The following is a 17,082-nucleotide window of genomic DNA, read 5'->3' as shown; positions in this document are numbered from 1 at the left end:
TTATGAGAAGATTTTCGATCTTCTATCAAAAGATTATCGATCTTCTATCAAAAGAATGTCGATCATCTACAAGTAGATCTTCCATCTTCTATGAGAAGATCCTCGATTTTCTATGAGTAGATGCATGATTTTCTATAAGAAGATCCTCGATCTTCTATGAGAAGATCCTCGATCTTCTATGAGAAGATCCTCGATCTTCTATGAGAAGATCCTCGATCTTCTCAGAACAGATCTTTGAGTCATCAGATAGACGATCGTTGAACCTTTTCTTAGAAGATCGTTGAATCTCCTCCTAGAAAATCGTTGGATCTTCTTATAGAAAATGACTGAGTCTTCACATAGAACATCGTGAAATCTTCTCATAGAAGATCGTTGAATCTTCTAATAGTCTTTGAAACAATCAATAATCTTTCGGGTCTGCTATCTTCAACCTTTTTTATTATTACGCAACATTTAAGGAATTGCCCAAATAAACAACTTTGAGAGCCTTCGAAACTATTATTTCGTAGCTTATAAAAAATAAAAGCAATATTTTCAGAGGAATAATTTGACCATATGGGAAGGCAACACTACTGCACTTTGGTATCAGCTTAATGAAAAATGTCAAGCAAATTCATTGCAGGCTCTAAACTTGTATTTACCTGAGAAAGGAACTTGAACAAAATGGATGTTAACACAAAAAATGGAGGAAAAAATCAAAACACACCAGCTGAACTAATCGTGCGAATGACTTGCAAACGAACAAACCGATGAATAAATAAATAAATGTTTACGCGTGTAATGTTCATTAACGCAAAAGTTAGAGTAAACTTATCGGTGATGTGAGATGCAACAGCACAGTGGGCCAAATCAAATAAAATTATAAATAGAAAAGAAAAAATGGAAACTGAAAAGGATATTGATTTCGGTCTTAATATTTTAATATTTTTGCTGAGCATGAAAAGTAAATGTCATCTTCGGTTGGAGGAGGTTTCCATAATAATTGAACTCCCATCTTCAAAAAAAAAAAAAAAAAAAAAAAAAAAAAAAAACTGAGGAAAAAAGAAAGATTAGTCTACAGACAAAGAGCAATCATAAGGAGCTGTGTGAAAAACATTTGTCATCGGCTGGGTATTTTTTTATTTTGGGCTGGGTATTTTTTTTTTGAAAAAAACTCATTACTGCAAAGTGTATCACTTCGACTGACCAATGGTGATCACAATGCAAAACACTTCGCCAGTCCACCAGCCAACCAAACAACAGTCAATGAAGTCTTCTGACCAAAGCTACTGGATTTTTCATCAATAAATTGTGTTGCTGCCGCGCTTTTACTGCATCCGGTTAATGGAGATCACAGAGACAATGCTGAGGATGGATGGCGGTAACTATGATCAAGATGACGATGGTGTGATGGTGTTTACCACCACAGAAAGTGGTTTTTCCGGTAGACAATTATTGATGTTACGTGAAAATCGTGAAAAACCTCCCCAAAAGAAAGTAAAAGCATTTGGCAGAGTTTTTTTTGTTGGTGTCTTTTTATTGTTTTTCATATTTTGCAACAAAAACTCAGGCAATGATTTGTTTAATGTGATGTAAGTATGTAGATACGATCAGGGGAAGCTGTATAGAGGAAAGCCGGGGAAAACCTGCACACATGACATTGAATTTTCGTGAACAATTGCCCATCCACATCTGGAACTGGTGGTGGCCTAACCATTTAAGCAAATATATTTTCTATGGCCTGTTATGGCCTGTCTGAGCAATTGGAAAATTCAATTCAAATCTCCGTTGAATTTCAAAGCGAAAGGACGTGTTCGGCTCATAAGCGGTAGTTCAAGTTCGAGGTGTTATTTTCTACAAAAAGAAATAAAAAGGTGCCGTGTTGAACAAAGGTGTGCTAAAATGTGAAATCGAAAACTCAATACGCAATAAACTGGAATAATAATTTTAAAAAAATTCAAATTATTCGGAACTCCATATTTGATTAGTGTTTCAATGCTTCACAATCATCAAAAGGATTATAACAACATAAAACGTTTTTTCAGGACAAAGGACATTTTTTAAAAGAAAAAAAATGCACAGACCCTCCATGGTCTGTGAAGACCTTTTTCTATAGAAAAAAAATTCACAGAACCCCCTGAGTCTGTGACGACTTTTTTCTATAGAAAAAATCCCCAGGCCCCGTGGTCCGTGACAACTTTTTCTACAGAAAAAAGTTCACAGACCCCCGTGGTCTCTTTTCTATAGGAAAAAATTCACAGACCCCGGGGTCTAAGATCACTTTTTTCCTATAGAAAAAAATTCCTAGACCCCTGTGGTATGTGACGACTTTTTTTATTCACAGACCCCCGAGGTCTGTGACGACTTTTTCTATAGAAAAAAATTCACAGACCCCCCGTGGTCTGTGACGACTTTTTTCTATAGAAAAAATTCACAGACCCCCCGTGGTCTGTGACCACTTTTTTCTATAGAAAAAATTCACAGACACCCGTGGTATGTGACGACTTTTTTCTATAGAAAAAATTCACAGACCCCCCGTGGTCTGTGACGACTTTTTTATATAGAAAAAAATTCACAGACCCCCCGTGGTCTGTGACGACTTTTTTCTATAGAAAAAAATTCACAGACCCCCCGTGGTCTGTGACGACTTTTTCTATAGAAAAAAATTCACAGACCCCCCGTGGTCTGTGACGACTTTTTTCTATAGAAAAAAATTCACAGACCCCCCGTTGTCTGTGACGACTTTTTTCTATAGAATAAATCCAGATATCCCCCCGTGGACTGTGTTGACTTTTTTCTATAGAAAAAAATCCACAAATCCCCCGTTGTCTGTGCCGACTTTTTTCTATAGAAAAAATCCTCAGACCCCCGTGGTCTGTGACGACTTTTTTTATAGAAAAAAAAAACACACACACAGACCCCCGTGGTCTGTGGCCACTTTTTTCTATAGAAAACAAGTAAAAAAGTATCAGTCGGCTTTGCCGACAGAGATATACCCTCAGCCTGTGCAAATTGAAACACTTTTTTCACAAAAAACTTATGTATTTAGGGTGTTTCAAAATTTGGTCGTATGAACCGACAAAAATGTTGATTAGGATTAAAGTTCAAAAATGTTGCGGAAAAGGTACTTAAAGGAATGGACCGGCATAGACCATGGGGCTGCCATAGGGGGTTTTTACACCCTTCGGGCTGTTTTCTCAAGAAGTATGGACTTGCCCCTGAAAAAACTTTTACCATCGTAATTGAGGCAGCGAATGTAAGTTGCTTCAACAAAAATCAAAGTGATTCAATAGCAGGTCTTAAAGTGAACTTATCCAAAATTTTGTGTGGGAGGTACGGGATGGAGTGGACAAATATAGTCCATATTCGAACCTGATCTATATCTGCTAGATATTATGAGAATGTGTAAAGTATGGACCAAATCGGTCACTCCCATCAAGAGTTATCGTGCGCACAATTTTTCCGAATATTTATGAACTTTTGTGGGGTAGGTACCTGAAAGAGTGGACCGATATGGCTTATCTACGAACTTAAACTAAGTTTGGAAACAATATTACGAAGGCCAAATTTTGGACCGAATCGGCATATCCGTTCGAGAATTATCTTGCGGTTCCACCCATAAACATGGTGTCATAGGGTTTGTTTTTAAACTTTCAGGCTATTTTTTTCAGGAAGTATGGACTTTCCCCTGAGGAAACTTGTACCTTCGTATAGGGGACAGTGAATACAAAATGTTACAACAAAAACCAAGGCGATTCGAGAGCAGGTCCTAAACTGAACTTTTCCGAAATTTTGTGTGGGAGGTACTCGAATGAGTTTACCGATTGAGTCCATATTGGAACCTCATCTAAGACTGGTAGAAATTTCATAATGTGCAAAGTATGGACCAAATCGGTTACCCCTTTCAAGAGTTATCGTACGCACAAATTTTCCGAACATTTTCGAACTTTTGTGGGGGAGGTACAGGAAGGAGTGGACCGATATAATCCATCTTCGAACTTGAACTAAGTTTGGACAAAATATTACGAAAGCCAAATTTTGGACCGAATCGGCAGATCCGTTCGAGAGTTATCTTGCGCTCCAACAACTACACACGGTGTCATAGGGTTTTTTGTAACTTTCAGGCTATTTTCTCAGGAAGTACGGACTTGCCCCTAATGAAACTTACAGCGTCGTATAGAGGACAGCGAATACAACGTACGTAAACAAAAATCAAAGCGATTCGAGACCAGGTCCTAAACTGAATTTTACCGAAATTTTGTGGGGGAGGTACCCGAAGGAGTGGACCGATTGAGTCCACATTGGAACCTCATCTAAGTTTGGTAGAAATTACACGATGTGCAAAGTATGGACTAAATCGGTTATTCCCTACAAGAGTTATCGTGCGTGCAAGTTTTGAGACAATTTTTGAACATTTGTGGGGGAGGTACCTGAAGGAGTGAACCTATATGGCCCATCTTCGAACTTAAATCGAATCTGGACAAAATATTTCGATACCCAAAATTTGAACCGAATCGATTGGTCCGTTCGAGAGTTATCGTGAGCACCAGCCAGACAGACCGACAGACAGACAGACAGACGGACGGACATTGCTAGATCTACTCAAAATTGTCTGAAACGGATATCGTACAAACATACTTGGGGTCTAAAACCATTATTTCGATGAGGCACATTTTTGGTCGTATCAAAGTGTAAATACCCTCTTTAGCCTAAAGGCTGAGGGTATAAAAAATTCACAGACCCCCGTGGTCTGTGACCACTTTTTCTATAGAAAAAAAATCCACAGACCACCGTGGTCTGTGACCACTATTTTCTATAGAAAAAAATCCACAGACCACCGTGGTCTGTGTCGACTTTTTTCTATAGAAAAAATCAACAGACCACCGTGGTCTTTTTTCTATAGAAAAAAATTCACAGACCCCCGTGGTCTGTGACCACTTTTTTCTATAGAAAAAAAATTCACAGACCCCCGTGGTCTGTGACCACTTTTTTCTATAGAAAAAATTCACAGACCCCCGTGGTCTGTGACCACTTTTTCTATAGAAAAAAATTCACAGACCCCCGTGGTCTGTGACCACTTTTTTCTATAGAAAAAAATTCACAGACCCCCGTGGTCTGTGACCACTTTTTTCTATAGAAAAAAATTCACAGACCCCCGTGGTCTGTGACCACTTTTTTCTATAGAAAAAAATTCACAGACCCCCGTGGTCTGTGACCACTTTTTTCTATAGAAAAAAATTCACAGACCCCCGTGGTCTGTGACCACTTTTTTCTATAGAAAAAAATTCACAGACCCCCGTGGTCTGTGACCACTTTTTTCTATAGAAAAAAATTCACAGACCCCCGTGGTCTGTGACCACTTTTTTCTATAGAAAAAAATTCACAGACCCCCGTGGTCTGTGACCACTTTTTTCTATAGAAAAAAATTCACAGACCCCCGTGGTCTGTGACCACTTTTTTCTATAGAAAAAAATTCACAGACCCCCGTGGTCTGTGACCACTTTTTTCTATAGAAAAAAATTCACAGACCCCCGTGGTCTGTGACCACTTTTTTCTATAGAAAAAAATCCACAGACCCCCGTGGTCTGTGACCACTTTTTTCTATAGAAAAAAATTCACAGACCCCCGTGGTCTGTGACCACTTTTTCTATAGAAAAAAATTCACAGACCCCCGTGGTCTGTGACCACTTTTTTCTATAGAAAAAAATTCACAGACCCCCGTGGTCTGTGACCACTTTTTTCTATAGAAAAAAAATTCACAGACCCCCGTGGTCTGTGACCACTTTTTCTATAGAAAAAAATTCACAGACCCCCGTGGTCTGTGACCACTTTTTTCTATAGAAAAAAATTCACAGACCCCCGTGGTCTGTGACCACTTTTTTTCTATAGAAAAAAAATTCACAGACCCCCGTGGTCTGTGACCACTTTTTTCTATAGAAAAAAATTTCACAGACCCCCGTGGTCTGTGACCACTTTTTTCTATAGAAAAAATTCACAGACCCCCGTGGTCTGTGACCACTTTTTTCTATAGAAAAAAATTCACAGACCCCCGTGGTCTGTGACCACTTTTTTCTATAGAAAAAAATTCACAGACCCCCGTGGTCTGTGACCACTTTTTTCTATAGAAAAAAATTCACAGACCCCCGTGGTCTGTGACCACTTTTTTCTATAGAAAAAAATTCACAGACCCCCGTGGTCTGTGACCACTTTTTTCTATAGAAAAAAATTCACAGACCCCGTGGTCTGTGACCACTTTTTTCTATAGAAAAAAATTCACAGACCCCCGTGGTCTGTGACCACTTTTTTCTATAGAAAAAAATTCACAGACCCCCGTGGTCTGTGACCACTTTTTTCTATAGAAAAAAATTCACAGACCCCGTGGTCTGTGACCACTTTTTTCTATAGAAAAAAATTCACAGACCCCCGTGGTCTGTGACCACGTTTTTCTATAGAAAAAATTCACAGACCCCCGTGGTCTGTGACCACTTTTTTCTATAGAAAAAAATTCACAGACCCCCGTGGTCTGTGACCACTTTTTTCTATAGAAAAAATTCACAGACCCCCGTGGTCTGTGACCACTTTTTTCTATAGAAAAAAATTCACAGACCCCCGTGGTCTGTGACCACTTTTTTCTATAGAAAAAAATTCACAGACCCCCGTGGTCTGTGACCACTTTTTTCTATAGAAAAAAATTCACAGACCCCCGTGGTCTGTGACCACTTTTTCTATAGAAAAAAATTCACAGACCCCCGTGGTCTGTGACCACTTTTTCTATAGAAAAAAATTCACAGACCCCCGTGGTCTGTGACCACTTTTTTCTATAGAAAAAAAATTCACAGACCCCCGTGGTCTGTGACCACTTTTTTTCTACAGAAAAAAATTCACAGACCCCCGTGGTCTGTGCCACTTTTTTCTATAGAAAAAAATTCACAGACCCCCGTGGTCTGTGACCACTTTTTTCTACAGAAAAAATTCACAGACCCCCGTGGTCTGTGACCACTTTTTTCTATAGAAAAAAATTCACAGACCCCCGTGGTCTGTGACCACTTTTTTCTATAGAAAAAAATTCACAGACCCCCGTGGTCTGTGACCACTTTTTTCTATAGAAAAAAATTCACAGACCCCCGTGGTCTGTGACCACTTTTTCTATAGAAAAAAAATTCACAGACCCCCGTGGTCTGTGACCACTTTTTTCTATAGAAAAAAATTCACAGACCCCCGTGGTCTGTGACCACTTTTTTCTATAGAAAAAAATCACAGACCCCGTGGTCTGTGACCACTTTTTTCTATAGAAAAAAATTCACAGACCCCCGTGGTCTGTGACCACTTTTTTCTATAGAAAAAAATTCACAGACCCCCGTGGTCTGTGACCACTTTTTTCTATAGAAAAAAAATCCACAGACCCCCGTGGTCTGTGACCACTTTTTTCTATAGAAAAAAATCCACAGACCCCCGTGGTCTGTGACCACTTTTTTCTATAGAAAAAAAATCCACAGACCCCCCGTGGTCTGTGACCACTTTTTTCTACAGAAAAAAATTCACAGACCCCCGTGGTCTGTGACCACTTTTTTCTACAGAAAAAAATTCACAGACCCCGTGGTCTGTGACCACTTTTTTCTACAGAAAAAATTCACAGACCCCGTGGTCTGTGACCACTTTTTTCTACAGAAAAAAATTCACAGACCCCCGTGGTCTGTGACCACTTTTTTCTACAGAAAAAAAATTCACAGACCCCCGTGGTCGTGACCACTTTTTTCTATAGAAAAAAATTCACAGACCCCCGTGGTCTGTGACCACTTTTTTCTATAGAAAAAATTCACAGACCCCCGTGGTCTGTGACCACTTTTTTCTATAGAAAAAAATTCACAGACCCCCGTGGTCTGTGACCACTTTTTTCTATAGAAAAAAATTCACAGACCCCCCGTGGTCTGTGACCACTTTTTTCTATAGAAAAAAATTCACAGACCCCCGTGGTCTGTGACCACTTTTTTCTATAGAAAAAAATTCACAGACCCCCGTGGTCTGTGACCACTTTTTTCTATAGAAAAAAAATTCACAGACCCCCGTGGTCTGTGACCACTTTTTTTCTATAGAAAAAAATTCACAGACCCCCGTGGTCTGTGACCACTTTTTTCTATAGAAAAAAATTCACAGACCCCCGTGGTCTGTGACCACTTTTTTCTATAGAAAAAAATTCACAGACCCCCGTGGTCTGTGACCACTTTTTTCTATAGAAAAAAATTCACAGACCCCCGTGGTCTGTGACCACTTTTTTCTATAGAAAAAAATTCACAGACCCCCGTGGTCTGTGACCACTTTTTTCTATAGAAAAAAATTCACAGACCCCCGTGGTCTGTGACCACTTTTTTCTATAGAAAAAAATTCACAGACCCCCGTGGTCTGTGACCACTTTTTTCTATAGAAAAAAATTCACAGACCCCCGTGGTCTGTGACCACTTTTTTCTATAGAAAAAAATTCACAGACCCCCGTGGTCTGTGACCACTTTTTTCTATAGAAAAAAATTCACAGACCCCCGTGGTCTGTGACCACTTTTTTCTATAGAAAAAAATTCACAGACCCCCGTGGTCTGTGACCACTTTTTTCTATAGAAAAAAATTCACAGACCCCCGTGGTCTGTGACCACTTTTTTCTATAGAAAAAAATTCACAGACCCCCGTGGTCTGTGACCACTTTTTTCTATAGAAAAAAATTCACAGACCCCCGTGTCTGTGACCACTTTTTTCTATAGAAAAAAATTCACAGACCCCCGTGGTCTGTGACCACTTTTTTCTATAGAAAAAAATTCACAGACCCCGTGGTCTGTGACCACTTTTTTCTATAGAAAAAAATTCACAGACCCCCGTGGTCTGTGACCACTTTTTTCTATAGAAAAAAATTCACAGACCCCCGTGGTCTGTGACCACTTTTTTCTATAGAAAAAAATTCACAGACCCCCGTGGTCTGTGACCACTTTTTTCTATAGAAAAAAATCACAGACCCCCGTGGTCTGTGACCACTTTTTTCTATAGAAAAAAAATTCACAGACCCCCGTGGTCTGTGACCACTTTTTTCTATAGAAAAAAATCACAGACCCCCGTGGTCTGTGACCACTTTTTTCTATAGAAAAAATTCACAGACCCCCGTGGTCTGTGACCACTTTTTTCTATAGAAAAAAATCCACAGACCCCCGTGGTCTGTGACCACTTTTTTCTATAGAAAAAAATCCACAGACCCCCGTGGTCTGTGACCACTTTTTTCTATAGAAAAAAATCCACAGACCCCCGTGGTCTGTGACCACTTTTTTCTATAGAAAAAAATCCACAGACCCCCGTGGTCTGTGACCACTTTTTTCTATAGAAAAAAATCCACAGACCCCGTGGTCTGTGACCACTTTTTTCTATAGAAAAAAATCCACAGACCCCCGTGGTCTGTGACCACTTTTTTCTATAGAAAAAAATCCACAGACCCCCGTGGTCTGTGACCACTTTTTTCTATAGAAAAAAATCCACAGACCCCCGTGGTCTGTGACCACTTTTTTCTATAGAAAAAAATCCACAGACCCCCGTGGTCTGTGACCACTTTTTTCTATAGAAAAAAATCCACAGACCCCCGTGGTCTGTGACCACTTTTTTCTATAGAAAAAAATCCACAGACCCCCGTGGTCTGTGACCACTTTTTTCTATAGAAAAAAATCCACAGACCCCCGTGGTCTGTGACCACTTTTTTCTATAGAAAAAAATCCACAGACCCCCGTGGTCTGTGACCACTTTTTTCTATAGAAAAAAATCCACAGACCCCCGTGGTCTGTGACCACTTTTTTCTATAGAAAAAAATCCACAGACCCCCGTGGTCTGTGACCACTTTTTTCTATAGAAAAAAATTCACAGACCCCCGTGGTCTGTGACCACTTTTTTCTATAGAAAAAAATTCACAGACCCCCGTGGTCTGTGACCACTTTTTTCTATAGAAAAAAATTCACAGACCCCGTGGTCTGTGACCACTTTTTTCTATAGAAAAAAATTCACAGACCCCCGTGGTCTGTGACCACTTTTTTCTATAGAAAAAAATTCACAGACCCCCGTGGTCTGTGACCACTTTTTTCTATAGAAAAAAATTCACAGACCCCCGTGGTCTGTGACCACTTTTTTTCTATAGAAAAAAATTCACAGACCCCCGTGGTCTGTGACCACTTTTTTCTATAGAAAAAAATTCACAGACCCCGTGGTCTGTGACCACTTTTTTCTATAGAAAAAAAATTCACAGACCCCCGTGGTCTGTGACCACTTTTTTCTATAGAAAAAAAATTCACAGACCCCCGTGGTCTGTGACCACTTTTTTCTATAGAAAAAAATTCACAGACCCCCGTGGTCTGTGACCACTTTTTTCTATAGAAAAAAATTCACAGACCCCCGTGGTCTGTGACCACTTTTTTTCTATAGAAAAAAATTCACAGACCCCCGTGGTCTGTGACCACTTTTTTCTATAGAAAAAAATTCACAGACCCCCGTGGTCTGTGACCACTTTTTTCTATAGAAAAAAATTCACAGACCCCCGTGGTCTGTGACCACTTTTTTTCTATAGAAAAAAATTCACAGACCCCCGTGGTCTGTGACCACTTTTTCTATAGAAAAAAATTCACAGACCCCCGTGGTCTGTGACCACTTTTTTTCTATAGAAAAAAATTCACAGACCCCCGTGGTCTGTGACCACTTTTTTCTATAGAAAAAAATTCACAGACCCCCGTGGTCTGTGACCACTTTTTTCTATAGAAAAAATTCACAGACCCCCGTGGTCTGTGACCACTTTTTTCTATAGAAAAAAATTCACAGACCCCCGTGGTCTGTGACCACTTTTTTCTATAGAAAAAAATTCACAGACCCCCGTGGTCTGTGACCACTTTTTTCTATAGAAAAAAATTCACAGACCCCCGTGGTCTGTGACCACTTTTTTCTATAGAAAAAAATTCACAGACCCCCGTGGTCTGTGACCACTTTTTTCTATAGAAAAAAATTCACAGACCCCCGTGGTCTGTGACCACTTTTTTTCTATAGAAAAAAATTCACAGACCCCCGTGGTCTGTGACCACTTTTTTCTATAGAAAAAAATTCACAGACCCCCGTGGTCTGTGACCACTTTTTTCTATAGAAAAAAAATTCACAGACCCCCGTGGTCTGTGACCACTTTTTTCTATAGAAAAAAAATTCACAGACCCCCGTGGTCTGTGACCACTTTTTTCTATAGAAAAAAAATTCACAGACCCCCGTGGTCTGTGACCACTTTTTTCTATAGAAAAAAATTCACAGACCCCCGTGGTCTGTGACCACTTTTTTCTATAGAAAAAAATTCACAGACCCCCGTGGTCTGTGACCACTTTTTTCTATAGAAAAAAATTCACAGACCCCCGTGGTCTGTGACCACTTTTTTCTATAGAAAAAAATTCACAGACCCCCGTGGTCTGTGACCACTTTTTTCTATAGAAAAAAATTCACAGACCCCCGTGGTCTGTGACCACTTTTTTCTATAGAAAAAAATTCACAGACCCCCGTGGTCTGTGACCACTTTTTTCTATAGAAAAAAATTCACAGACCCCCGTGGTCTGTGACCACTTTTTTCTATAGAAAAAAATTCACAGACCCCCGTGGTCTGTGACCACTTTTTTCTATAGAAAAAAATTCACAGACCCCCGTGGTCTGTGACCACTTTTTTCTATAGAAAAAATTCACAGACCCCCGTGGTCTGTGACCACTTTTTTCTATAGAAAAAAATTCACAGACCCCCGTGGTCTGTGACCACTTTTTTCTATAGAAAAAAATTCACAGACCCCCGTGGTCTGTGACCACTTTTTTCTATAGAAAAAAATTCACAGACCCCCGTGGTCTGTGACCACTTTTTTCTATAGAAAAAAATTCACAGACCCCCGTGGTCTGTGACCACTTTTTTCTATAGAAAAAAATTCACAGACCCCCCGTGGTCTGTGACCACTTTTTTTCTATAGAAAAAAATTCACAGACCCCCGTGGTCTGTGACCACTTTTTTCTATAGAAAAAAATTCACAGACCCCCGTGGTCTGTGACCACTTTTTTCTATAGAAAAAAATTCACAGACCCCCGTGGTCTGTGACCACTTTTTTCTATAGAAAAAAATTCACAGACCCCCGTGGTCTGTGACCACTTTTTTCTATAGAAAAAAAATTCACAGACCCCCGTGGTCTGTGACCACTTTTTTCTATAGAAAAAAATTCACAGACCCCCGTGGTCTGTGACCACTTTTTTTCTATAGAAAAAATTCACAGACCCCGTGGTCTGTGACCACTTTTTTCTATAGAAAAAAATTCACAGACCCCCGTGGTCTGTGACCACTTTTTTCTATAGAAAAAAATTCACAGACCCCCGTGGTCTGTGACCACTTTTTTCTATAGAAAAAAATTCACAGACCCCCGTGGTCTGTGACCACTTTTTTCTATAGAAAAAAAATTCACAGACCCCCGTGGTCTGTGACCACTTTTTTCTATAGAAAAAAATTCACAGACCCCCGTGGTCTGTGACCACTTTTTTCTATAGAAAAAAATTCACAGACCCCCGTGGTCTGTGACCACTTTTTTCTATAGAAAAAAAATTCACAGACCCCCGTGGTCTGTGACCACTTTTTTCTATAGAAAAAAATTCACAGACCCCCGTGGTCTGTGACCACTTTTTGCTATAGAAAAAAATTCACAGACCCCCGTGGTCTGTGACCACTTTTTGCTATAGAAAAAAATTCACAGACCCCCGTGGTCTGTGACCACTTTTTTCTATAGAAAAAAATTCACAGACCCCCGTGGTCTGTGACCACTTTTTTCTATAGAAAAAAATGCACAGACCCCCGTGGTCTGTGACCACTTTTTTCTATAGAAAAAAATGCACAGACCCCCGTGGGTCTGTGACCACTTTTTTCTATAGAAAAAAATTCACAGACCCCCGTGGTCTGTGACCACTTTTTTCTATAGAAAAAAATTCACAGACCCCCGTGGTCTGTGACCACTTTTTTCTATAGAAAAAAATTCACAGACCCCCGTGGTCTGTGACCACTTTTTTCTATAGAAAAAAATTCACAGACCCCCGTGGTCTGTGACCACTTTTTTCTATAGAAAAAAATTCACAGACCCCCGTGGTCTGTGACCACTTTTTTCTATAGAAAAAAATGCACAGACCCCCGTGGTCTGTGACCACTTTTTTCTATAGAAAAAAATTCACAGACCCCCGTGGTCTGTGACCACTTTTTTCTATAGAAAAAAATTCACAGACCCCCGTGGTCTGTGACCACTTTTTTCTATAGAAAAAAATTCACAGACCCCCGTGGCCTGTGACCACTTTTTTCTATAGAAAAAAATTCACAGACCCCCGTGGTCTGTGACCACTTTTTTCTATAGAAAAATTCGCCAGACCAACGTGGTAGACGTTGGATTTTTCTATAGAAAAAATCCCCATACCCCGTGGTCTGTGTTCACTTTTTTCTCCTTCTTCCGCAGGTTCCGCATTTTTAACTTCACTGCAGTATGGGCCTATATGAAGTACATCATCTTGGTTCTACTTCTTGGTAGGTATTCATCGGATATAGACACATCAAACATCCTTTCAATTCACAATTTTCTGTTCTCTTTTCTCTCCCGCTATAGTTTCCCTAGCCTCTGCACGTAAAGTCAAGAGAAAGGGAGCTTTTGTCCTACCACCGCAACCACAACAACTCCCACAATCTCCATCGGGCCTTGCTGAACCCTATGCGTTTGAAGAGGTCCGTTATGAGGAATATGCCAATGAACAACCACCACCACAGAACCCCCACCACAGGCAGACACATTACGAGGAAGCCCATTATGAAGTTGATCCCCACTATGCCCATTCTCCCGTTTCGACGGGTAGTTCATTTCTGGTGGACAATGGTTTAAGGAGCATTGCTAAAGGTTCGGCAGATCAGGCCAACTCCGCAGTGGTATCACAAAACGCTGCAGCAAAACAGGCAGCTTATATAGCCAAAAGTACCCTGGCCCAGGCTGCGGTTCAGGCAGCTGGCACCGCAGTGGCGGTTCTCAAGGGTAAAGAAGTTCTTCTACAACGTCTGGAGGAGCAAACTGCCGAGGCCCATAAGGCAATGCAAGGTGAATTTACAGCAGCTGCAGCAGGCAAAACGTGCTGCCAAGGCAGCACAATATTCCGCCCATCAAGCTCTGCAACATGTCTCCGTGCTAACTGCGGCCCTTAATAATGCCCAAGCTGCCTCCGAATTGGCTCAGAAATCAGCCTCCGAAGCTGCCGCTGAACTGTCCTCACAAATTGATATGGTTGCCCAGGCTAAAGCTAAGCTAGAACAAATCGAATCCCATCTCTATTCGGCGCGTTTGGATTACGAAGAAACAAAAGAGGCTGCCGAAAAGGCCACCCATTCCGCCCAGGAAGCCCAGTTTAATGCCAATGATGCAGGACTTCATGCCAATGTTGAGCTAAGTGAAACAGCATCAGCATCGCTAACGGTGGGGGCTCATGACAAAAGTGATGAGGAACACCAACATAACATTGTCAAAAGAGGTCCCGGTGACAGGGGTCGAGAGAAGTCACCGCGAAAAAATCTTCTTCAGTTGAAAACACAACAGCAAAATGCCAACAACAATAATCGGAACTGACTTCTACGGGCTATGAAAGGAGAAACTTTTTCCACTTGAAAGTATTGCTAATTATTTTATTTATATTTGATTTTAAAATAAGTTCGGCTTTAAGAGAATAAAAATTACAAATTTAGAAAAAAAAAAAGATCGGAGAGGTCAAGGCTTTTATTTTATTGAAAGTCTTTAGAATTTTGGTGGCTCAGATTAAGGCGTCCTGAAAAAAATGGTCACAGACCACGGGGGTCTGTGAATTTTTTTCTATATTTTTTCTACAAAAAAGCCAACACAGACCACGGAGGTCTGTGGATTTTTTTCTATAGAAAACACAGACCACGGAGGTCTGTGGATTTTTTCTATAGAAAACACAGACCACGGTGGTCTGAGTGATTTTTTTCTATAGAAAAAAGTCGACACAGACCACGGGAGTCTGAGTGATTTTTTTCTATAGAAAAAGTCGACACAGACCACGGGGGTCTGAGTGATTTTTTTCTATAGAAAAAAGTCGACACAGACCACTGGGGTCTGAGTGATTTTTTTCTATAGAAAAAAGTCGACACAGACCACGGGGGTCTGAGTGATTTTTTTTCTATAGAAAAAAGTCAACACAGACCACGGGGGTCTGTGGATTTTTTCTATAGAAAAAAAAGTGGTCGCAGACCACGGGGTCTGCAGATTTTTTTCTATAGAAAAAAGTGGCCACAGACAACGGGGTCTGTGGATTTTTTTTTTTCTATAGAAAAAAGTGGCCACAGACCACGGGAGTCTGACAATTTTTCTATAAATAAATATTTTAATTCAAATTAATAATTTTTAATTTATAAATAATATGTTTAATAAATAAAAATTATTGAGGCCCCTTCGGAGGCCAATGCTAAAAATACATGTGAGAATAAAAGTGTTGCTAATTATCCTGGTACCTCGTGTGTTGTGAACGTCTTCCCACCTGATGATGCCTTCGATCACGCTGAGCATTCACCTTGGCATCATGGGCGGCACAGGCAGCTTTATAGGCAGCCTGTTTGGTACTGGTAAAAATCTGCTCGAGCACTACTCAGCTGGCGTAGCAGTAGTTCTACACGACTTTTGGCAGCTTCCAACAATTGTTGCTTTTCAGCATATTCCGCCTGAGCTCCATTAGCTGCTTGTTCCGAATTACCAACATTTGACTGTTGCATTTGTACCGCCTGGGTTAAAGTTCGCAATTGCGCCTGTGCCTGTTCGGCGGCCTTAACGGCAGCTTGTAAATTCTGTTGGGAATTTTGTAGCGAAACACTTTGCTCTTGTACGACGGCTTCAGCTTCCCGCACCTCTTGTTGTAATTGTTCCATAATTTGTTGCTTCCCTGCCAATGCTGCTTCGGCAGCCTTTGCAGCTTGTAAGGCCTTTTCTGCTAATTGCATTTTTACCTGCCGTGCTGCAGCCTGGCCTGCGGATATTTGAGCATCTGTAGCAGCCTTAGCTTCTTGAGCTGCTTTCTGGGCAATATTTGTGGATTTTTGTCGGGGATTGCCACTCGTCATGGCCGATTCATTGCATTGCGGCGTATTGCAGTCTTCGGAAGTTTCTCCAGTAGAATCGGGATTTTCTCCCATCATGGGTGGTACCTGGGCAGCTAAAGCAAAATCTAGATAAGGATTCCGAACGATACGGTTGACATTTTTCTGGAGCATTGAAAGGAATGGAGATGTTATAAGGCTGAAGATCATATTGGAAGTGGATCTCACCTTTCCAGTTTTGGTGGTTCTAATTGGAGAGATTTGCAGAACCTGAATTGAGAGAATATGGAAGAATATCAAAAGATTGGTTTTCATTTTTTTTTTCAAATTTGATGTGAAAAAAATTTCGAGAAACATTTTTTTACTTTGGATTTTGTTTTGTTTTCAAAAATAATTTTATGCAGCTTGTAAAAAATTCCCATTTGCTTTTTTCAAATAATTTTGATATAAATGCTACGTATAATATAAACAACTAGCAGACCCCGGTCCACGTTGCTGGCCCGTCGTAAAGAGTTTTAATGACAACTTTTTATCGACATTATGCTTTAAAATTCAAAAATAGGTATTTTCTACCTCACTTCTTCGGTCTATTGTCAAATCGAGAAGGATTTTTTGTCTGTAACCTTTCTTGTCTCTTACGGACTTTGTCGGATTTTTTCGCCAATTTAAGCTTTTTAGGATTTATTATCGTCCATGTCCCTGTCTTTATCCTAAAGCGATCTAATTTTAAAGGTTAAAAAGTGGTTAAATCGAATTCTCCCGCTTATTGAGACTTATATGTTTTAGCTTTTCATGGCAGATGAACCGTTGAACCTCACCATTTAAGTAAATTTGTAAATATATAGTTTTTCTTGATCGGGGGCGCAACCACCGTTGTCTCGAAAACTAATTTGCAACCCGATGCACTCATAAGTTTAGCAAATATAGCGATTATAAAATAATAGGCCCCGAAATTCGTCTACAAATAT

The 17,082-nt window shown here is 40.2% G+C and overlaps 1 protein-coding gene and 1 pseudogene across 1 annotated transcript; one reads left to right on the top strand and one right to left on the bottom strand.

Annotated features, from left to right (window-relative positions):
* The first annotated feature begins 1,350 nt into the window (after positions 1-1,350).
* Positions 1,351-14,636, top strand: LOC141390057 (uncharacterized). The gene is given in 4 exon segments (XM_073962535.1): positions 1,351-1,571; positions 13,488-13,555; positions 13,635-14,119; positions 14,121-14,636. Coding segments are annotated over 4 exon segments (1,290 nt in total).
* Positions 14,637-15,425: 789 nt separating this feature from the next.
* LOC141390615 (uncharacterized) lies at positions 15,426-16,463 on the bottom strand (annotated as a pseudogene).
* Between the last annotated feature and the right edge of the window lie 619 nt (positions 16,464-17,082).

Source organism: Musca autumnalis, unplaced genomic scaffold (genome assembly GCF_047663935.1).
Source record: "Musca autumnalis isolate F117 unplaced genomic scaffold, ASM4766393v1 scaffold_1, whole genome shotgun sequence".
Classification (NCBI taxonomy): Eukaryota; Metazoa; Arthropoda; class Insecta; order Diptera; family Muscidae; genus Musca; species Musca autumnalis.
The sequence above is the reverse complement of the archived record's forward strand: the minus strand, read 5'-3'. Positions and strand labels throughout refer to the sequence as shown.